Source organism: Phacochoerus africanus, chromosome 3 (assembly GCF_016906955.1).
Source record: "Phacochoerus africanus isolate WHEZ1 chromosome 3, ROS_Pafr_v1, whole genome shotgun sequence".
NCBI lineage: Eukaryota > Metazoa > Chordata > Mammalia > Artiodactyla > Suidae > Phacochoerus > Phacochoerus africanus.
The window spans coordinates 111,249,439-111,271,640 of record NC_062546.1 but is presented as its reverse complement, the minus strand read 5'-3'; the positions used below and the strand labels follow the sequence as shown (position 1 = coordinate 111,271,640).

At 45.1% G+C, this 22,202-nt stretch overlaps 1 protein-coding gene across 4 annotated transcripts in view; it reads left to right on the top strand.

Annotated features, from left to right (window-relative positions):
- The window catches only part of ACSL1 (acyl-CoA synthetase long chain family member 1), a 66,207-nt gene extending 44,604 nt beyond the window's left edge, over positions 1-21,603 (top strand). For 3 of the 4 annotated variants that reach the window (XM_047772346.1, XM_047772347.1, XM_047772344.1), the window contains exons 8-21: positions 3,044-3,076; positions 3,250-3,301; positions 4,071-4,144; positions 6,363-6,440; positions 8,537-8,671; positions 10,706-10,840; positions 11,885-11,980; positions 12,856-12,928; positions 14,447-14,535; positions 15,469-15,585; positions 17,056-17,199; positions 19,067-19,168; positions 19,328-19,399; positions 20,002-21,603. In XM_047772346.1, coding sequence (XP_047628302.1) covers positions 3,044-3,076; positions 3,250-3,301; positions 4,071-4,144; positions 6,363-6,440; positions 8,537-8,671; positions 10,706-10,840; positions 11,885-11,980; positions 12,856-12,928; positions 14,447-14,535; positions 15,469-15,585; positions 17,056-17,199; positions 19,067-19,168; positions 19,328-19,399; positions 20,002-20,142 — 1,341 coding nt within the window. In that variant the 3' untranslated portion in view covers positions 20,143-21,603. Of the gene's footprint in view, positions 1-3,043; positions 3,077-3,249; positions 3,302-4,070; positions 4,145-6,362; positions 6,441-6,504; positions 6,583-8,536; positions 8,672-10,705; positions 10,841-11,884; positions 11,981-12,855; positions 12,929-14,446; positions 14,536-15,468; positions 15,586-17,055; positions 17,200-19,066; positions 19,169-19,327; positions 19,400-20,001 lie in introns of all 4 variants that reach the window. The other variant, XM_047772345.1, reaches the window with a different exon arrangement.
- The last annotated feature ends 599 nt before the right edge of the window (positions 21,604-22,202 follow it).

The window sequence follows — 22,202 nt, the reverse complement described above, 5'->3', positions numbered from 1 at the left end:
CTACCAAGAATTCAAGCTACAAGTAAGGATCTAGAAAACCTTTCCTGGGGAACTTAGTAATCACAGGGAATCTGTCATTTGTTCTATCAAAGCTTGCATGCGCGCGCGTGCGCGCGCGCACACACACACACACACACATACACACACACACACACACACACACACACACACACTAGCAAGGACCAAGAGTCCATAAAAGCTAATGGGTGTGCCAAATTATTAAATTGGATTTTTAGCTAGCTTTTGACCTAACGTTTCCCCATGTTTGTTTTTTTACGTGTAACCTCATTTCATAATAATCTCTCTTCCCTCATTTTTCCTCTTCCCTCACCTCGCTTTCCCCCCAGACACATACATGGGCTTTTTTTTTTTTTTTTTGGTCTTTTTTGACTGCTGTATGATAAAGAAATAATTTTAAGATTAAAAAATGTAGATGATTAGGTGACCAAAGATTATAATATGAAGTTTACATTAAAATATTTGTAAAAGACACTGTTTTATACATACCTGTGTGATATGATTCATATCTGTTTTTTAAAAATTTTATAAGCAAAAGATTAGATTTTTAAGAAATGAATTTAAAATTAGCTTTTCGGTTGATGATGTGATCTAGTTTTTATTAATGTCCATTTTTATAGCATCAAAAAATAGAAACATTTTGGGGTTCCTGTCATGGTGCAGCGGAGATGAATCCGATTAGGAACCATGAGGTTGTGGGTTCGATCCCTGGCAACCCTCAGTGGGTTGAGGATCCAGCATTGCTGTGAGCTGTGGTGTAGGTGGCAGAAACGGCTCAGATCCTGCACTGCTTGGCTGTGGTGTAGGCCGGCAGCTGTAGCTCCTCTTTGACCCCTAGCCTGGGAACCTCTGCAGGCTACAGGTGCGGCTCTAAAAAGCAAAAAGAAAAAAAAAAGAAAAAAAAGAAAAGAAACATGGTATTAGGAGCATTTTTTCCCCAGTATTTTGTTATGTAAACTTTCAAGCAATACAAACAAGCTGAAGGAATCATACAGTAGACCACCATATATCCACCAAGAGCCTACAGTAAGCATTTTAATATACCTACTTTATCATATATTAGTTATTCTATCCCTTTATTTATCAATTTGTCTTTTTTTATGCATTTTCAGTAGGGTGCAAATTTTATCAGCCCCACATACTTCAGCACTCTATTCTTTAAGTGAAATTCAGTTTTCCTTCTGTTTTGAGGTTTTTTGTTTGTTTGGTTTTTGTTTTGGCATTTGGAACCCAAAGATGGCAGCTTGTTTATTTTGGGGGAAGGGTGGGTTTGTTTTTTTTTAGGGCTGCACCTGCAGCATATGGAGGTTCCCAGACTAGGGGTCGAATCGGAGCTGTAGCTGCTGGCCTACACCACAGCTCATGGCAACGCCGGATCCTTAACCCACTGAGCAAGGCCAAGGATGGAACCTGCATCCTCATGGATGCTAGTCATATTCATTAACCACTGACCCACTGTGGGAACTCCTAACTTGTATATTTTTATAATTGCTGTATTTTTTTCTGAATGATGACGTAAGACAGGCTATAAAACTTTCTTGGCAAATAATGCACTAATTTGGGTAATTTTTTTTCCTAACAAATTAGAAGTCAAGTTGCATATAACTTGCTTTATTTTACTTAACATCAATTTTTTGAAGAATTAGAGATCTTAGGAAGTGGTATAAGAATTTCAAAAAGATGAGTGGGAATTTGTACCTGATAAAGGTTATTTTGGAAAAAAATTGGTGGGATTATCATTGCTTTAGCTCTTAGTTGACTTTGATTTGGATGTCAGTGTTCCTGGTTTTAATCAGTGTGTGTGTATATGTGTATGTATAAATATATAAAATTTAAAGTATTAGGGTTGGGAATTCCCGTCTTGGCTCAGTAGTTAACGAATCCGACCAGGAACCATGAGGTTGTGGGTTCGCTCCCTGGCCTTGATCAGTGGGTTAAGGATCTGGCATTGCCGTGAGCTGTGGTGTAGGTCGCAGACGCGGCTCAGATCCTGAGTTGCTGTGGCTCTGGTGTAGGCCGGTGGCTACAACTCTGATTGGACCCCTAGCCTAGGAACCTCCATATGCTGCAAGAACGGCCCAAGAAATGGCAAAAAGACCAATAAATAAATAAATAAATAAATAAATAAAGTATCACGGTTAAAAACTGTCTAAAACTATTTATGCTGGGTAGAAGCTCACCGAGCCCTGAATACACCCATCTAATTTCCATTTAATTCTAGGCATGCTCATTCCATTATGCTTACTCAAACTGTTCGATTTTAATAGGAAAAATATATAAATAGTTCATTAAAAAATGAATAGATATCAAAGTGGCCATGGAGACCCCTTCATGCAGGAACACCATTAGAATAAGCCCTTAGTGGTAACTGGGAGCGCACTGGAAATGCCACACCTCAGAAATGAATCTGTTGTTCTTAACCTTCATGTCCATTCAAGAGTGGTCTCAGAGCTTCTGCCATGGCCTGTTTCATGATTGGAGACCCCAGATCCTTTCCCCACTCCATGGGGGAAGCACACGTGTTTGAACCTCTCCAGAATGGCCTGCATTTAAATCTGGCAGAGACCGATTGCTCTCTCCAGATCAAAGATGTCAGTGTTGCAGAAGTGGGTGATCACATGTCAGCGCTGAGCTCTGGGTCTGGGATGATAAAGGGTGTCTGCAGTTCTCTGGTTGCAGCTGAGGGCCAGGCTTGGTTAAAGGCCATGAGAGGCAAGGGCGTGAGCACTAGAAGTATATGTAAGAGACTTTGATTCCTGTCTCTTGAATAAATCCTATTTCAAAGGCCAGTTCTGATGCCACCGATAGAGTTTTATATGAGAGAAAACAACGGGAAAATGTCTTCTTAGAACAATGGGTTCAGGCTAATTAAAATTGTTATGATTAATTGAATTTGAAATCTGTGCTTTGAGTTGGCTGAGAGCAAATCTCAAAATAAAGTCAGCTCTAAGTGACCTGATTGACTTTTGTTCTTTACATTTAGAAAATGCTTCCATTTAAGATTTTTTTCTCTTTTCTCATTAAGGACCTGGGACGAGCCAACAGAAGGAAACCGAAGGTGAGTGGGCCACGTTGGACCTTGCCCAGGCTCTGTGTGGTTTCCGTAGCTCGTCAGCTCGGAGCCTAGTGGAAATCTTGGGTGATAACTTACGACAGAGTTTTCTAGTCCATTCTGATTATACTGGCTTTTCTTTTACTTCTTCTTCTTCTTCTTTTTTTAATGTGTTGTAGCCTCCAGCACCTGAAGATCTTGCAGTAATTTGCTTCACAAGTGGAACCACAGGTCAGTTTTGAAAAGGAATTGTTTCTACGTGGTATCTGGAAGAATGTATCCCCTGCCTCCTTTTGTGAATGACTTATTCGAACTATAGATGGACTGAAAACAGGGGAGGTTCAAGCCCTGTCTTCTGGTCGCTCTATAAGACATTCCCAGAATCTGAGAGTGTCCTCAAGCATTTATGGAAGGTCAGGAGTTCCCATTGGGGCTCTGCGGGTTAAGAACCCAACGAATATCCACAAAGACGAAGGTTCGATCCCTGGCCTCCCTCAGTGTGTTAAGGATCCGGCGTTGCCATGAGCTGTGGTGTAGGTCATAGACGTGGCTTGGATCCTGCATTGCTGTTGCTGTGGTGTAGGCCAGCAGCTGCAGCCCACCGATTCGATGCCTATCCCAGGGACTTCTATATGCCACAAGTGTGGCTGTTAAAAAAAAAAAAAAAAGATGGAAGTCAACAGTAGAATCACCCATCTTCCTGCGACAAACTGTATCAGTGGTTTCCAGAACTAAATTCCTGAGTTTTCTTTTCTTATTGCTACACACACCCTCTAAAACTTGCCCATATTAATAAAGATTAAGAAAATAAGCTTCATATAAAAGATTACAGTTTGCACAGGAATTTGATATGACTCAACATTCAGCTTTCACGGATGTACCTCACACCAGAGGCATCAGAGGCCCTTTATTAGACGGGGTTTCTGGGCTCCGTCATGTCCATCACTCTTGGGCGGCATTTCAATCCTCTAACTTGGTTCTGCTCCTGTGTGTTCCTCAGGCAACCCCAAAGGAGCAATGATCACCCATCGAAATGTAGTGAGCGATTGTTCAGCGTTTGTGAAAGTGACAGAGGTAAACTTTGGAGATTTTATTGTCTGTCTTCGTGTCTACTGGTTGGCATCAGGCCTCAAGGGTGAAAGTGGTAAAGCCCCTGCCTGTCACCTCGGCTTGGGCTGTATTTGCAACACTATCTGAAATATAGATAAGGTCTGAGCTTTCCTATGGCCCAAGGTCACCTTCCCCCAAGTAGTTCTCACTATGAGCCTGATCTCCAACTCCTGCTTGTGACCCTTAAGGTGAATTGACCTCTAGGGTTGACTGTCTTTTATCGAGTGACCCTCTTTTGGATTCTGCCCTATAAGTGTTCCTGGGAAAGGACAGGGGAGAATTGACTCTCTTGTGCTTTTATCTCTGATTTTAGGGTGGCGAAAGAAGTAATTTCTTTAAGTTGATGTTAATGAAATGTTAAATGCTGCCAATGGTTTTTAAATTGTTATTATTTTTCTTATTTATTGTATTTGATTGGACCTCCACTTTATAAGAAGGATTAAAGCCTCAAACTGCAGTTTTTTCCTGTAATCGTCAAGTTGACTGTACAGGTGTCTTAGTCTCCTGGGCCTGCCATGACAAAATAACACAGGCTGGGCGGCTTAACAACAGACATTTATTTTCTCACAGTTCTGGAGGCTGGAAGTCCACAGTCAAGGTGAGTTTGGTTTTTTGTGAGGGCTCTCTTCTTGGCTTGTAGACCACCGAGTCCTCGCCTATGCCTCACCTGGCCCTCCTCTGTGCGCACAGCAAGAAAGAGAGAGGTTTCTAGTGTTTTTTCCTGTTCTTACAAGGACACCAGCCTCCTTGGATCAGAGCCTCACCCTATGACCTCAGTTAACCTTAATGACTCCCTGTCTCTAGTCACCTAGGGGGCTAGGGCTTCAGCATATGACTTTGAGGGGGATGGTCACAATTCAGTCTGTAACCCCAAAGATCTGTTCCAAACTTGACTTTTAAAAAAGTCCTTATTGAATACTGTGATGAATAAGCTGTATACATTTTTATATAGTTTACTTTTGCATGGTGTCTGAGAGGGCTCCGTGGGCTCTAGTTTTTGAGGCAGGATCCTGTGCTTGATGATTCAGGGGAATCTTTGGTGGCTGGAGAAGACCGATCTCACTTTCACTTACACTCTCACTTTCGTAGTCCTAAATACTTTTGTGGCATATACTTTCTAAACAGAAGTCAACATTTGGTACCTTACCAAAGTGAGATTGTAATTTCCTAACCATTCTTCAAAGAACTTAAAATGCGTGAATCAGTGAATCACTGAGACAAATAATTAAATTAATATTAAAATTAATGTTATCAGGGGCATTCTCAACATTGTAAAACTTCTAATCATGCAAATGTGTATTATTTGTTTGACCTATATCGAAAAATTGGAAAGTATAGATATTATTGAGTCTGGTTTCTGATTCTATAGCACTTTTCTACAGACAAGTACTGGTTGGGAAGCAGGTCACATTGGACTGAAATTAAGATTATGGCATGATGAGGCTATATCACATGTCACTGCATTCTTATGAAGAGTGGCCCAACTTTGGGGAGGGGAGGCATGGCCCTAAGTGGGTGCATCACCCCCAAACAACTTGACAAAGCCTTTGTTTCTTAATTGGTGTGGCAGCAGCTGCTGTTGGCAGCGCCTGTTGGGGCCAGAACTCTCTAGATTAATAACAGGAACATTCTACACACTTGCCTCACTGTGCCTGACCCCGAGTAAAGCCCGTTCTTAGCCATGAAATGGAAACCAGATGTCCAGATGTCCTCGAGATGCAGACCTCTCACGGTCAGCATTTTATGGGAGAACAAATTCATTGCGGCCAGTTCAGAGCTCATGTCCAACAAATTGGGTTATTTTTCATGAACAAATTGGGTTATTTTTTATGGGGTCGAATAGGACTTTAAGGTAAAAATGTTGATCAAACAAATACTCAACATACATTTGTACTGTAAATAAAAGAGGCTTGGAAATCCAATTTCTCTTGTCTTTTCACCTCCTTTCCCTTTACGACATAAGATGCTGGTACTCTGTGGGAAATGGCCTGTGTCTCTTACCTGACAATGGAATTGATATATTAAAGTATTGCTTTGCATTTCCTTCTCTGGTGAGAAAGAATTGCAGAATGTCGGCCAAAGCTTTTTGTCCTTAGCCCCAAGGAATTTTGTGCTCTGAAATGAAACAGAAAATTCCTGGAAATCCTAATGCCTTTCTACCTGCTGGTGTCTTTGCTTACAGAAAACATTCAGTCCTTCCTCCGATGATACTCTGATCTCTTTCTTGCCTCTCGCCCATATGTTTGAGAGAGTTGTAGAGGTAGGCACTGAGTTTTTATTTTGGTTGCTCGCCTGTCTGTGTTCTAAGTCGTTGTGTTTTACAGAAATCACTTGTCTTGAATGCCAGTGACATACACGTTTCGTATTTACCGCTTGCACACATGTATGAGCAGATCATGCAGGTAAGTTTGAGTGTACAGGAGTTCCCGTCATGGCTCAGTGGTTAACGAATCTGACTAGGAATCATGAGGTTGCAAGTTCGATCCCTGGCCTTGGTCAGTGGGTTTCGGATCCCACGTTGCTGTGACTGTGGCATAGGCCGGCTGCTACAGCTCTGATTAGACCCCTAGCCTGGGAACCTCCATGTGCCACGGGAGTGGCCCTAGAAAAGACAAAAAGACAAAAAAAATAAAATAATAAGTTTGAGTGTACAGACCACCCTCCCTGTAGAAAGTACTCTGCTCAGGCCCCATTTTAAAAATTGCGCTAATTATTTAAAAGAGCATAATTTTTTTTCTGGGTCCAGATATTCAAACTTTAATTATTCATTTGAAAATCAAAAGCTCAGACTTTTGAAGGACATGGCTATGGACACAGGTCCAGAAAGACGAGCCGCGAATGGAGAATTTTTATGAATACCGTCCCACAAAGCCTGGCGAAGCTTCAGTTCTATAAGAAGCCTCCATTTTCACCTGTGCTTGTTCGTAAGGCCCAAGTTGCCTTAAGACATTTTTTCATCAATATCCTCAGTGCCCTGGGCCAAGCGAGATTATCTTCAGCTGACTTCTGCCTGGGCTCCTCATGCACAACTGTGTGATTGATTTAAAAACCAACCAAGAACCATCTTTTCTCCTTCTTGGACAATTTTGGATGTATGCTCATAAGAGAAACAGTGAGCACTGTTGCTTCATCTTATGAATGTGTTGCCGGCGCTGGGCCAGGGGCCGGAGGGAGCTGGGCAGCTGATGAGGAGCCGGCCCTCTGATTAGCTGGGACCGCATGGATTTACTTCCCCCAAAGGGTCAAGGGCCTCTCATCTGATAGTCTGCTTCCTGCAACCCTGGGAGACCTGAGTTGACAGTGGACCATGGCGGGCAAGCTGGAGTTTTCCCAGGGCTGCCGGGAGGCAGGCCATGCCAAACAAAAGCCTCTGAGCTTGAATTTTTCAACAATGAACCGTGATATCCCTTTCTAGTGGTTTCTGCTTTCCAGCCTGGGACTGTTAGTACTTCTGTTGCATTACCTCCTGAATCTCTCTTCCTTTTTAAAATTTAAAACAAGCAGACTCCTTGTCAGGTGCCTGTGACAAGGAACAAAGTCAGGCATTAGGTTGTATAGAGCTGCATGTAAGCCTCTTTGCTACAGATGGCCTGGTGTCTCCACTGCAGCAGATTCTGAGTTCTTGGAAATTTAGATCCAGTAGAACAAATGAGATTTTAAAAAGGTTGGAATAAAAGCAAGTAGCTCAGTTTTTATTATGAGAATAAATTAGACCTCAAGTTTCTGGAAGTCTGGAAAGCATGCGAATTATCTAAAACCACGTCATCCCCTCAGCAGATATTTATCGTGAAACTCAAATAGCAGAACCTCAGTGATCATCACTAAAAGCCATGCCCCTTGGTTCCTTCCTGGCCTCTTTACCTTCAGGGTGGTCAGGAGCAAGACCATGTTTCCAAGGACCAGAGGACACGGGAATCTTGTTTTGAAAGCTGAATTCCTGTTGTGGCTCAGTGACAATGAATCCAACTAGAAGCCATGAGGTTGCACGTTCAATCCCTGTAGGTTAAGGATCCAGCATTGTCATGAGCTGTGGTGTAGGTCACAGGCATGGCTTGGATCCTGAGTTGCTGTGGCTGTGGCATACACCGGCAGCTGCAGCTGCAGTTCAACCCCTAGCCTGGGAACTTCCATATGCTACAGGTGCAGCCCTTAAAAATAAATAAATAAATAAATAAATAAATAAAGCTCCCTACATTTAGGAACTTAAGATTTCTGAAAACTAGTCTGAAATGCTAACAAGCCGCCTGTGTGTGTGTGTGTGTGTGTGTGTGTTGTATGTTGTATGTGTGTTGTATGTGCGTTGTGTAACCTCTCCTTCAATGCTGAAATGTTGGATATTTCTGTTTACCTCTCTAGTGTGTAATGTTGTGTCATGGAGCTAAAATAGGATTTTTCCAAGGAGATATCAGGCTACTTATGGATGATCTCAAGGCCCTTCAACCCACCATCTTCCCTGTGGTCCCCAGACTGCTGAACCGGATGTTTGACCGAGTAAGTGCCAAGCCCAGAGCAGGAGACAGAGCATGGGACCCAAATCCAAGACCCAGGTGTGAGTCGGGCTCAGCTGGGTGCCCTCTGTGTGACCACAGACTCCACCCTTAGTCTCGCAGGACTGCAGTTCACTCCTCTGTAAAACCAGAGTCCATCACCGCCCAGGGCTGTGGGGAGGATTGTAGGTGAACACACGTGAACATGCCTTGTCAACCTGAGGCACAGCGCAGGTGTGAGGTGGAGGCTGTTTTATTTTCACAATAAGTTCTTTGAGCCTCTGTTTTCTCACCCTTGCAATGGACGGTTACCCCCTCCCCCATCTCATAAAGCTGCTAATTACATCAATATGAAAATAATAACTATGAAATGGCTTTATAAATGGTGGAGCCCCGGAGTTCCCATCAAGGCCTCATGGGTCAAGATCCCAACTAGTAACCATGAAGATGTGGGTTCGATCTCTGGCCTCGCTCAGCAGGTTAAGGATCTGGTCTTTCCATGAGCTGTGGTGTGGGTCACAGACTTGGCTCAGATCTGGCGTTCCTGTGACTGTGGTGTAGGCCGGCACCTGCAGCTCCGATTCAACCCCTAGCCTGAAAACTTACATATGTCGTGGGTGTGACCCTAAAAAGAAAAAAAAAATAGTGAAGCCCCACCACATGTGAAATATTCCTTACTTAGCCATTGAGAGACACAACCAAGTCAAGCCAGGGACCGAGAGAAAGCCAGCCCCACGTGGTGGGCCATGACAGACCCCACACCAAGTCAGGATCCCCATGTGTTGTGGGCCATGTCCAGAATGAATTGGATCAGGCGGTTTTAATACTATTTACTTTGAGCCATGGCTTCTGTCATCTATGAGAACCTTCTCATTTTTTAATGGTTCTTTAAAAAAAAAAAAAACAAAACTTTTTTTTTTTTTTTTTTCCGGCCCTGAAAGTTCCTGGGCCAAGGAGCAAACCCAAGCCACAGCAGCCCCCCAAACCAGATCCTTAACCTGCTGCACCACAAGCGAACTCCTTTAAAAAAAACTTAAAAACAGCTTTATTGAGATATAATTCATGCTATATACCATTCACCTATTTAAAATATACAATTCAGAGGCTTTTAGTCTGTTCACAGAATTCTGCAACTATTCACTGCAGTCCATTTTATAACACTTTTATCAACCTCAAAAAGAATGTGTTATCCTCCACCCTGTTACCGCCCTCCATTCCCCAAAAATGAATTGACTTTCTGAATCTATAGGTTTCCCTATTCTGGATTTTCCTATGAATGGAATCATGCAATATTCTGTTGTGACCTGCTTCTTACTTAGCATACTTTCAAGGTCTATCCACATCATTACATGCACCCTTACTTCCTTCCCTTTAATGGCTAAATACCATTCCACTGTGTAGATGCTGCACTATCTATTCATCCATCTACCCACCCATTGATGGGCCTTTAGGTTATTTCTGCTTTTTGGTTCTTATGAATAATGCTACTATGAACATTCATGGGCAGGGGTCTGTATGGACATGTGTTTTCATTCTCTTAGGTATGTACCTAGGAGTGGAATTGCTGGGTCATATGGTAACTCTGTGTTTAAGTAAGGAACTGCTGGAGTTCCCATCGTGGCTCAGTGGTTAACGACTCCAGCTAGGAACCACGAGGTTGTGGGTTCGATCCCTGGCCTTGCCAGTGGGTTAAGGATCCGGCATTGCCATGACCTATGGTGTAGGTTGTAGATGTGGCTTGGATCCCGTGTTGCTATGGCCCTGGTGTAGGCCAGCGGCTACAGCTCCGATTTGACCCCTAGCCTGGGAACCTCCATATGCCGCGGGGCCCAAGAAATGGCAAAAAGACAAAAATAAAAATTAAAAAAAAAAGGAACTGCATATCTGTTGTCTAAGGCAACTGCCTTATTTTACATTCCCATCAGCAGTGCATGAGGGTTCCAGTTTCCCCCATCTTCACGAGCACTTGTTATTATCTGACTTTGCAATTCTCTCCATCCTTCTCATTGTTCACCCTTCTTGTTTCCTGACTCATTAGATTTTTGGACAAGCAAACACCACGCTGAAGCGATGGCTGTTGGACTTCGCCTCCAAGAGGAAGGAAGCTGAGCTTCGCAGTGGCATCATTAGAAACAACAGCCTGTGGGATAAACTGATCTTCCACAAAATACAGGTAGCACATTGACTCATTGCTATTATTTGTCATATAAACAAATCTGAGTTTCAAATTTTCTTCTTTTTTAAATTGAAGAATAGTTGATGTATAATATTATGTAAGTTACAGGTGTACAGTGTAGTGATTCACAATTTTTAAAGGTGGTACTCCATGTATAGTTTTTATAAAATATTGGCTCTATTCCCCATACTATACTCTATGTCCTGTGGCTTATTTTATATACAGTACTTTGTACCTCTTAATCCTCTACCCTTATGATGTATGTGAGCCCTTTTGAAAAGAAAAGGTGAGAGAGAGGATTTCTGGCTTTTTTTTTTTTTTTTTTGTCTTTTTAGGACTGCACCTGGGAAGTTCCTAGGCTAGGAGTGGAATCGGAGCTATAGCTGCCGGCCTATACCACAGTCACAGCAACATGGGATCTGAGCCGCGTCTGTGACCTACAACAATGTCAGATCCTTAACCCACTTGAGCAAGGCCAGGGAGAGAACCCGCATCCTCATGGATGCTGAGTCAGATTTGTTTCCACTGAGCCACAATGGGAACTCCTGGCATATTTCCAAAAACTAAGGACAGAGCCATATCCAAGATAAATCTGAACAGTGTTTGCAGCTATCCAGGGCAAAAAAGAATCAGGGAGTATGGCCTTTCTGATTCCCCATTTTGTTGTACTTTTCTGGAACAACCATGTCACCCTTGAGGTAATTTTGTAGGCATGAGTGATAAAGAATATGGAATTATGTCCCCCCCAAATGTGGTGGTGCCACAAACCTACCACACTCTTGTTCTGATTCCTCAAAATCCCTGCAGGCAGCAGAGCTACTTAATTTTCCATTCCTGCCAAGAGCGAATGGGGTGGTTTCGGGTGGAAACAAACTAGTCAGGTGTCCTCTTGGACCACCTGGGCGTCCTTGGCTGTTAGTGAGCTCTGTGCAGCCTGCAGACAAGCCAGTGGGTTAGGGCCTCAGGGTTCAGGAATCTCTGAGAAGCCCACCAATTCCAGCCACTTGACCCTCACCCCGTGTCTTCTCCCTGCCTTGCAAGTCAAGCCTGGGAGGAAAAGTGAGGCTGATGGTCACAGGAGCGGCACCCGTGTCCGCCACCGTGCTGACCTTCCTGAGGGCCGCGCTGGGCTGCCAGGTAGGTGACCTCCCTGTGGCCGAGGGTCTTGGACCACGTCCTTCCCCAGGGGGGGAGGGGGGGGGCGGTCTTCCTCCCCGGCATGTGTCTTAGTGTTTGGAAGATCATGTTATTCCTGGGTTGCTTGGAGAAGGCGATGTAGGCACACCTCGGCAACAGTGTAGCTTCAGTTCCAGACCACGGCCACGAAGCGAATGTCACAGTACAGCCAGTCACATGAATGTTTTGGTTTCTCAGTTCACCTAAACGTGATATTTACACTAGACTGTAGCCCATTAGGTGTGCAATAGCATCATGTCTAGAAAACAGCCTATCGACCTTAATTTAAAAATACTTTATCACTGAAAAATGCTAACCATCACATGACAGCACAGGATTGCCACAAACCTGCAAAGTGTAAGAAACGCAGTATCTGTGAAGCACAATAAAACGAGGTCTGCCCGTATGTATCTTTGACCCAAGCAGAATGTGCCTTTGCATCTCCACTGGGTAATTTTCTTCCCGGGGTTGGGGGGGGGCATGAGTTGTATGTGAGAAGCCACCTGAAAACCATGCAGGGGACCTGTCTTGGGGGTGGGGAGCAGAGACTGGGTGACAAGGAGGACATGTGTGTCAGCGTGACCTGTCCTCATGTTGTTGCCTGTGCTTGGAAGTTTAAGTGGACATGGCCATGGCCGCGCTGGCAGGCGGAGCAGGGGTGCCGGCTGCTGTGATGAGTGGAGCACAGTGTGCGGGGCCAGTTTGCCAAACAGAAAGTTTGGAAGGAGGATTTGCCAGTCAGCCGGTAGCCAGGAGCAAGGGGACCTTGGTTACTGAGCCTCCCATCAAAGGTGTGACCATCCCCTGCTCCTCCTCTTCCTTCTCTGGTGACCCAGTTCTACGAAGGCTACGGACAGACGGAGTGCACAGCCGGGTGCAGCCTGACGGTGCCTGGGGACTGGACCGCAGGTAGGCAGTGGCGGGCTCTCCTTGTTGGCCTTACTCTTCATGTTGGAATTATTGGAATTGGGTTAATTAACTGTCTTAAACAAGTGCTGTGTCCCGGGTGATGAAGCCCTGGGGCCGCCAGTCTTACAAACCAGGGGGCTGCATGGAAAGCACCTCCTGTGGTGGAGCGGGATGTGATTTTGAGGCTCTGACTGTCAAGAGGGGCGAGTGGCAATAGAGATGTACATAGATCCTGAAGATCATGTCTAAAGATGGTGCCTTTATACCAAGTTCAGAATGTCTGGTCCAAAAGCTTTCCAGTAATGGATTGGACCCAATGACTTGCCGATAAATACTGATTAAATTCCCGCTGTGTGCTATACCGGGTGTTGAGACTCCAGATAGAAGTAAACTCAAGTCCTTTTGCCCAAAAGGAAACAAAAGAGGGACGACAAACACAGTTGGTTGAGCCCCTGTCCTGGGTGAGACTCCGTGTTAGGCTCTTAGGATGTGTGTTACATGCCCTTCAGCCCAGCAACACCCCTGTTACCTCTGGGAGGAAAGGATTGATTGTTGGCTAAGAAGCATGACAATAACGTATACGAATTTACGAAACTTTATGCCTTGGAGCCAGGATTCCAACCCAGGCCTGACCGCAAAGCTTCTGTGCTTACCCCATCCCACATGGGTGGTGTATTCTGCACTGTGATCATGAAGTCCCTGCTTTGTTTGCTGTATTACCCGTGTGAGCACGTCATGACATGGCTTCGAGTATCAGACGCTCTCTAGAAGCATAATTCTACTAGGATTGACACTAGCTGTCTATGAACCTCTTTCAGAGTGTCTGTTCACTCTTTAACCCCTGGTGCGCTACCAGCTGGAGGATTTAGACGAGTAGCTTCTTTAAGCTGAAATGATCAAACATTTAACCTAAAATGATCAAAACATAGGAAGAATGATTTGTGCCTCTCTTAAAACTTACCTGGTTCCTGTAATTTTTGTCTGGGGAAAAGAAGCCAATACTAGCACCCTTTGGCAGGAGAGTTAAATGAGCTGTGAAAGGTAGCTTTGTCCTGTCATCATAAACTCACCTATAAAACGCATTCATCCACAGTCAAGGGCATCAGGCCATGTTGGGCAGAACCATCTGACTGATCAAGGTTTGTTCTCATAGAGAACGGGGCCATGGCATCCATGTGAGGGAGAGGGGGCAGGAATGATCAGGCTTTTGGGAAACTTGCTTCCAGGTTTTCCTGGAAACCCTTAAAGTCAGCAGCAAAGCGATTTATACCCTAAAAAATAATTTGGAGCATCAGACTTGGGAACAAGTCCCTAAGAGACTTTGGGATGTTTCTGTCTCTTTTCTAGGAATCAACTCTCTAAATTAATTTATCAGGAGGAGACTGACTGGGACAGCCGAAACCAGGGGGTTATACTAGCTGTTCTCATTCTGAGTAGGCTTGTTTGTGATGAGAAAAATTTGGCCTGGGGATATTTGCCGTCACATTAGGAGTGATCACTCTTTTATTTGACATACAGGCCATGTGGGCGCCCCAATGCCTTGCAGCCTTATAAAGCTGGTGGATGTGGAAGAAATGAATTACTTGGCTGCCAAGGGTGAGGGCGAGGTGAGTGAGACCCCGAGATGACCCCTTCACTGTGGTTTCTTCATAGCAGGGCCACTTCTCAGCATGGGGCGTGGCGACCCTGGGGTCACACAGGTTTCTTTTTGAAGGTGCATTTATGTCTAACTCTCAGGGGGGTGCAGTAGGGGTGTGGGCACAGAAACCCACCTTCTGCCCCCAGGCACGATGGGGACGTGGGCCCAGGGGGTACAGAGGCTCCAGGGCCTGAAGTCCTGGGCTGCAGCTTCCTGTCTGCTCCTTGGCCTTGGTGCCTGTTAGTGGTGGAAGGGAGGCCTCGTTAATTAGTGATTTCATACCAGCTGGGACTTTCCAGCCCCCCTGAGCTAGAACATAGAGCAAACATGAACCCTAGAATTTGACTGCAGCCAAGGCCATTAAGGAAGGGAAGTGGGAGCATTGAAGGTGCTGCCGCAACCCCAGTGAGACTCCGGTGGCTCCATCTGGATCATGGAATCCAGGGCTTTGGCTAAAAGCTGGGACACACACACACACACAGTTTTCTCTGGAGAAGCCCCAGTCAGTGTTCTTAAATAGATCATATTTTTTTCTCTCCAGTTTTATCTAATTGGCATCCAACACTGTTTAAGGTGTACAGAGTCATGATTTAACTCACATGTATTGTGAAATGATCAATCACTGCAGTGAGTTTACTGAGCATCCATCATCTCTTATAGATACAAAAAAAAAAAAAGAAAGAAAGAAAAAGAAAATGGTCTCTTTTTCCTCGTGATGGGAACTCTTAGGCTCTTCCTCTCTTAACAGCTTTCAAATACTACACACGACTGTGTTGTCAGGCCACCATGCTGTGCGTGACATCCCCGGTCCTTAATTACCTTATAACTGGACATTGGTACCTTTTGACCACTTTCCTCCAGTTCCCATGCCCATGCTTTGCTCTCGGTTTTTTTCCTTCAGGTGTGTGTGAAAGGGCCAAACGTGTTTCAAGGCTACTTGAAGGACCCAGCAAAAACAGCGGAAGCTCTGGATAAAGATGGCTGGTTGCACACAGGGGACATTGGAAAGTGGTTGCCAGTGAGTGGTCACCTCCCCGGTCACAGACACCCTTGTTCCACTCTGGGGAGGAAAACCTCCCCCATGGCAGTGGCTCCCTAACTTTCTCTCCTCTTTTACTGAGCGGCTGAATGTAGACCCTTCCTGTCTCCTGCGGGAAACAGGCTTTCACTTAGCATCCTTGTGAAGCATTTGCACTTCAGCTGCAGCCCATGATGGCTTGTTTTGACACTTGGCATCCTTTCTGGTTGCTGCTTCCGGCTCGAGATCTAAAGACACTTGTGTCTGGCTTTTCACCTCTCAGTGCTGTGCCTCGACGTTGAGGCCCTAGCTCAGGTCTGGGGGGCGTTGCGTAGGCTGCCAGGAATGTAGGACCGATGAGAATTTGTGAGCATACATGTTTCTTGGGATCGTCATCTCATTAGAAACAGTGTTGGTGAGGATTAGGCCAACTCCTTCGAACTTAGCCTCAGAACCATTTTCTATAGAGAAATACAGAGTCCATCTTGGCAATGAGACACTTATGCAAGAAGCCAGCCATAGGTTTGACCACTCTTGCTTGCAGTGGTGACAACCACTGCTTTTTAGAGTTGTTGCTGTGTGTAATTGCACACACCCAAATGGCTGGCATAGTTTTTGTTATTGTGTCTTACAGATGTAAGTCTTACAGATTTAAGGTGCTATATACTCTGAAATTTCTATTGCTTTATAAAATGCCCCCCCAAATTAATTCACATGTCAGAATACCAGGCTCTTCAGAAATAAATTGAGTCCTTTCCAGACGCGGGAGGGATTAAGTATCTGTTCTAATTCTGACTCTGTCTCCAAGGAACGTATCTCATAATCTCCCTGGACCTCAGCTGGCTCCTTTTGGAGACAGAGAACCATCTGGGCTGAGGGAACTCTCGGACCCTTCCAGCAGGTCCCTTTCAAAGGGGAGAATGAGCCAGGGTAGGGATGGTGTTTTGGTTACCAGAGGTGGGCAACCTGGCGTTGGGCGAGTCTGGTCCTTCAGAGATCCTAGCATCCCCACAGCCATCATGCGGGCAGTCGACCCCACCCCCCGCCTGACCGCCCACAGGGCCAGGAGCAGCACCCTCCCTTCCTTGCCCTGGACCAGCGACAGAGAAGTGAGCATTTGCTCTCGAACGGCTTGAGCCTGTTGCTGGAGCCCCCATGTCCTGACCTGACTCCAACTTGAGGCCGAGTGAAGGGAGCAGGTGGGCACTCTAGGTGGCTGAGGCTGAGGTAGAGTGAGGGGGCTCCGGGGTCCCTCCTCTGTCTCTCCACTTGGCTTGATGGCCAAGGGCAAGATATTCGTCCCTCTAAGCCTCAGTTTCCCCCTCTATAAAATGGGTTGACAGCTGACCCCTGCTGGAGGTTATTAGGATTAAATGACAGTGCACAGGAAGTGCCTGGTGCTCTGTGTGACTGCTGGGGGTGGGGCAGCCCCCGGGACTTGCTCACAGCTCACCACCCACCCCCAAACAGAATGGCACTTTGAAGATCATAGACAGGAAAAAGCACATCTTCAAACTGGCACAGGGAGAGTACATCGCTCCGGAAAAGATCGAAAACATCTACCTGCGAAGTGAGCCTGTGGCTCAGGTGTTTGTCCACGGAGAGAGCTTGCAGGTACGTGCTGCCTGGGCCGTGAGCGCTGTGCCTGCTGGCTCGTGCTGAGAAGTCCAGGGCCTTTAAATGCAGCGGGTAGTGTGCAACACATGTGAATTGCCTTTCGTGTCTGACGTATAGGAATGTTATTGACACATTATTGGTTTTTTGCTGCTTGGGGTTTCTTTTTTTAAACTTTTTTTCTTCCATTTATTTCGTAACTAGAAATTTGTGCCTCTTATTCTTGGCACTTCTTATCCAGAAAAGTTTTTTTCTCTTGAATTTCCCTATTTTTATTTTACGTAGAGTGGTCTGCTGTTCCAAGGGAAGTTGGATAAAGATACTGGGGAGTGGGTAAAATAAGCTTATAACTTAATTATGAAGGTAAATATTGATATACGGGTTAAAAGAAAGTTTAGAATTTTGGAACATTAAATCCAACTATTTATGATATGATATATGATGTGCCTCCTACATCTTTTTTTTCATGGCCCCACCCACAGCATATGCAAGTTCCCTGGCCAAGGATTGAATCCGAGCCACAGCTGTGGCTTGAGCCGCTGCAGTCAGATTCTTAATCCATTGCTTCCCAGCAGGAACTCCACATTTTTGAACAAATAGTGATTCCAAGCCAACATATCCTTAAAGTTGAAAACTCAGGTCAATATTTAATGAAACATCATTTGCCAAAATGTTGAGCAGTTGGTGGGAAGAAAGAAAAGGGGGTCTGGTTTCCTGAGGATTAATATTTCTACAAATCTTAAGATTTTTAAATTACTTTATTTTGGTATTTTTTTCTGCTTTTTCTTTGGTGCGGCATATGGAAGTTCCCAGGCTAGAGGTTGAATTGGAGCTACAGCTGCCGGCCTATGCCACAGCCACAGCAACGGGGGATCCGAGCAGCATCTGCAACCTACACCACAGCTCACAGCAACACCAAATCCCTGACCCACTGAGCAAGGCCAGGGATCAAAACCACCTTTTCATGGATACTAGTCAGATTCATTTATACTGCACCACAACGGGAACTTCAAGATTTTTAAATAATTTGAGAAGAATGTTTTCTTATAAGAAAACACACCTGTTCTTCTTTGAGCATGCACCTAATTTTCTTTGACCTGGAACCTTTCCATGCCTTTGATTTTTATTTAGTTTCATTGTCACTAAACTGTAAAGAATGAGGTACTGGAGATTTTTTTTTTTTTTTAATGAATCTACAGGAGTTCCCTTGTGGCACAGTGGGTTAAGGATCTGGCATTGTCATTGCAGTGGTTCAGGTTGCTGCTGTGGTATGGTCTATCTCTGGCCTGGGAATTTTTACATGGCATGGGCATTGGCAAAAATAGAAATAAAAATAAGTAAAATGCAGCAATTTTAAAAAAATTAATCTTCATACTTTTTTCTTTCTCTTTTTTTAAAACAGCTTTTTTATATCTATCCCCTCGTTTGCTTATTTTGACTTTTATTTTTTAAAGTAGACACAAAAGTAAAAATTAGGGAGTTCCCTAGTGGCCCAGTGGGTTAAGGACCCAGCATTGTCACTGCTATGGTGAGGGTCACTCCTATGGTGAGGATTTGATCCCTGGCCTGGGAACTTCCACATGCCATGAGTGCAGCAAAAAAAAAAAGTAAATAAAAATCAGAATTTTATTAGATTTTGATTTCCAGTGGTTCTTTTAAAACGTTTACTACAAAATTCCCACTGCTATCTGTATGTAAGAGGCAGGAGTTCTTAACCTGCCTCGTGGACTCCCAGTGCTGCTAACACGCTCTGAAGGGGGCTCAGGACCTTCCACCAGATCCCTCAGGGGCACACGATGCAGATAATAAAGAACGATTTTAAAGCATCTGGATCGAGCCGTGTCATCTCTCATTCTCTCTGTTGAAGGCATTTCTCATAGCGATTGTGGTTCCAGACGTTGAGACGCTAGGCCACTGGGCCCAGAAGAGAGGCTTTGTAGGCTCCTTTGAAGAACTGTGCAGAAACAAGGTGGGTTAGGGCCCCTTCTGCTCTTGCCTTTGCGTGAAGTGCAAAGTGCAGCGCCCCCCACTGCCTACACACACACACACACACACACACACACACACACACACACACACAGAGCAGACACATACAGGAATAAGGCTCTTCTTTTTCTTACCTCATTAGGATGTCAAAAAAGCTATTCTTGAAGACATGCTGAGATTGGGGAGGGATGCTGGCCTCAAATCATTTGAACAGGTAAGCCTTCCATCCAAGTGTATGAGTTTCTGTAAAACGGGATCTTGACTGGAGGATGTCCTTGGCGAATAGGTTCTGGAAGAGGACGAGGTGCTGTAAAGACATCGTGCGGAAGGGTTAATGGAGTGGTTTGGTGGGTAGGGGATTCCTGTAACCGGGGTATGAGTTCTCTTCCTGGGGGCCAGGCTGCGGTCCTCTTCTGTCCTAAGAACAGGCCTTGCCTCTGCCCTTGTGGTGACAGCGCAGCTGGGCCTGGCATGAGAGGCTGGTGTGGACCGCCCGGAAGCCTCTCTCTCTCTCTCTCTGCGAAGGCTTAAGTGCTTTTCAGGCTCAAGTGTCCGACCAACCTCCCTTCCTCCTGGTTTTTTGTTTGTTTGCTTTTTAGGGCCACACTTGTGGCCTATGGAAGTTCCCAGGCTAGGGGTCAAATCAGAGCTACGGCTGCTGGCCTACACCATAGCCACAGCAGCACCAGATCCTTAATCCACTGAGCAAGGCCAGGGGTCAAACCTGCATCCTCATGGACCCTAGTCGGGTTCGTTAACCGCTGAGCCACGAAGGGACCTCCCCTCCCTCCTTTTAACAGCCTGGTTTCTTTGCAGGTCAGAGGTATTAGTCTTCACCCTGAATTATTCTCCATCGACAACGGCCTTCTGACCCCGACAATGAAGGCTAAAAGGCCAGAGCTTCGGAATTATTTCAGGTCACAAATCGATGAACTTTATTCCACCGTCAAAGTCTAATGTGGGGAAGGAAGGTGGGAGAAACCGCCTCTGCGGTCCCCTTCCGCCAATGGCCTTCACAGGGTGGTTTCGACGGCAGCAAGTATAGGGAAGAAGCACCTTGTCTGCCTCGCTCTTTCAGATTTGATTCTCGTCATAGGAACAGGAGAGGGCATGGAGCACGGCCTTATGGTCACCTCACGTCGCAGACCGTGTTCACGGTGATACACAATTTCCAAAATGAGCCTTAAAAAATTGTTAAGGGGAAACTATCAATGTGCTAAGTTATTTACAACGTCCTCAGTTATAAAAGGTGGGTGAAAACTTCTGTCTCCCTGTTTTGCTAACCAAGGAGTTAGGACTTTGCTATTTCTGAGACGTCTGCTGCTTGCTGCAAATTCTGCAGCTGTCTGCTGCTCTGGAGAGTACCGTGCACTGGAGGGAACCGTCCCGGCTGAAGGATGTCGCAAATGGACCAGAGGGTTTTTTTAACATCCCTGCCGCCCCCCACCTTCCCCATTTCACACTCGCTCCTACAACCCTCTGATTGACCCCTGTCATTCCCGTCGGATCAGAAGGTTGCCAGTGAAGCAAAGGGCAGACCCAACTCAGCACAGACAGCTACCACTGGAGTCGGTGGATCCTGGCACCCACAGAGCAGAATATTCTCTGATCCTCTCCTCCAGACCCAATTCCCTCCATCCTTTCCCAAGGGTTATTGAAAAATCTGCCTTAGACTCTGCAGTGAAGACGAGCATTTCAAGAAGGAAATAATTACCTGGATCAACCGTGTTCAACTGTGACGCCTAAATAACTGTCCATGTAACCTTTGCTGAACCAGTCGCTCTGTCTGATGGCCATGGATCTTTAATGTGGTTTTCATATCAAAAGAGTATGTTGTGATTAAGTGGCTTACCCCCCACCCCCCAGAATAAACTCTCAGGCAAGGCATGTCTTTAAAAATATTAAGGGAATAGATACACTTGGGTACTTATTGAAATGGACAGTGATAAATGCTCTTCTATCATAATGCTACCTGATTTCTATGAAATGTATTTGACAAGCCAAAATTCTAGGACATAGGAATCTGAAAAACTCATCTCCTAGGGTTAATGTCTCAAGGTTTTTTTTTTTTTTTAAGTTAATTTGGGAAATTAGCAGCATTTCACTTAACTGCAAGTCTTTGCCACCTGTGACTGAATTTAGTTGTCATTTATACGTTGAAAGCAGTTGTTTTTAGACACGTAAATACATGTATTATACAAGCACACCAGGGTTTGCACTAAAGAATCATCATTGTAATAACACTATTTGGTAGCCTAACTTCATACATGTATTCTTAATTGCACAAAAAGTCAATAATTTGTCACCTTGGGGTTTTGAATGTTTGCTTTAAGTGTTGGCTATTTCTATGTTTTATAAACCAAAACAGAATTTCCAAAAACAATGAAGGAAACCAAAATAAATATTTCTGCATTTCAAGTGAGTGAGTGAAGCTTTCCTTTTCATGTCACGTGTCATATTTGGAATAGCCTCTGATGTGCCTGAGGAAAAAGCAAGAATGACTTCAGCCTTGAGCCCCTCCCTATGGTCCCCTCCCTCCCAGGTCTCCTCTCCAGGATGAGGGGCCCTTGGCCAGCTTCCCTGTCCTACCATGTTTCAAGGAGGAAAGTCATGGTGTGAATAATGTGGGTTGTTTTTTTGTTTGTTGGTTTTGTTTTCTCTTTTGGCAGCCCCGTAGCACGTGGAGTTCCTGGGCCAGGGCTCAGATCTGAGCTGCGACCTACACTGGATTCTTAATGCACTGCCGGGGAAGGAATTGAACCTGCATCCCAGCGCTCCAGAAATATGGCCGATCCCATTGCGCCACAGCGGGAACGCCAATAACATGGTTTTCAGTCTTTTGTTTTTGGCTGCAACCCATGGCATGTGGAAGTTCCTGGGCCAGGGATTGAACCCGAGCCACTTGCAGTGACAGTGCCAGATCCTTAACCTGCTAGGGCACCAGGGAACTCCCCAACATGGATAATCTTAAATGCAAAATCTCTGAGGGAAAAGCTACTTTGCAGGAGCCCTCAGCC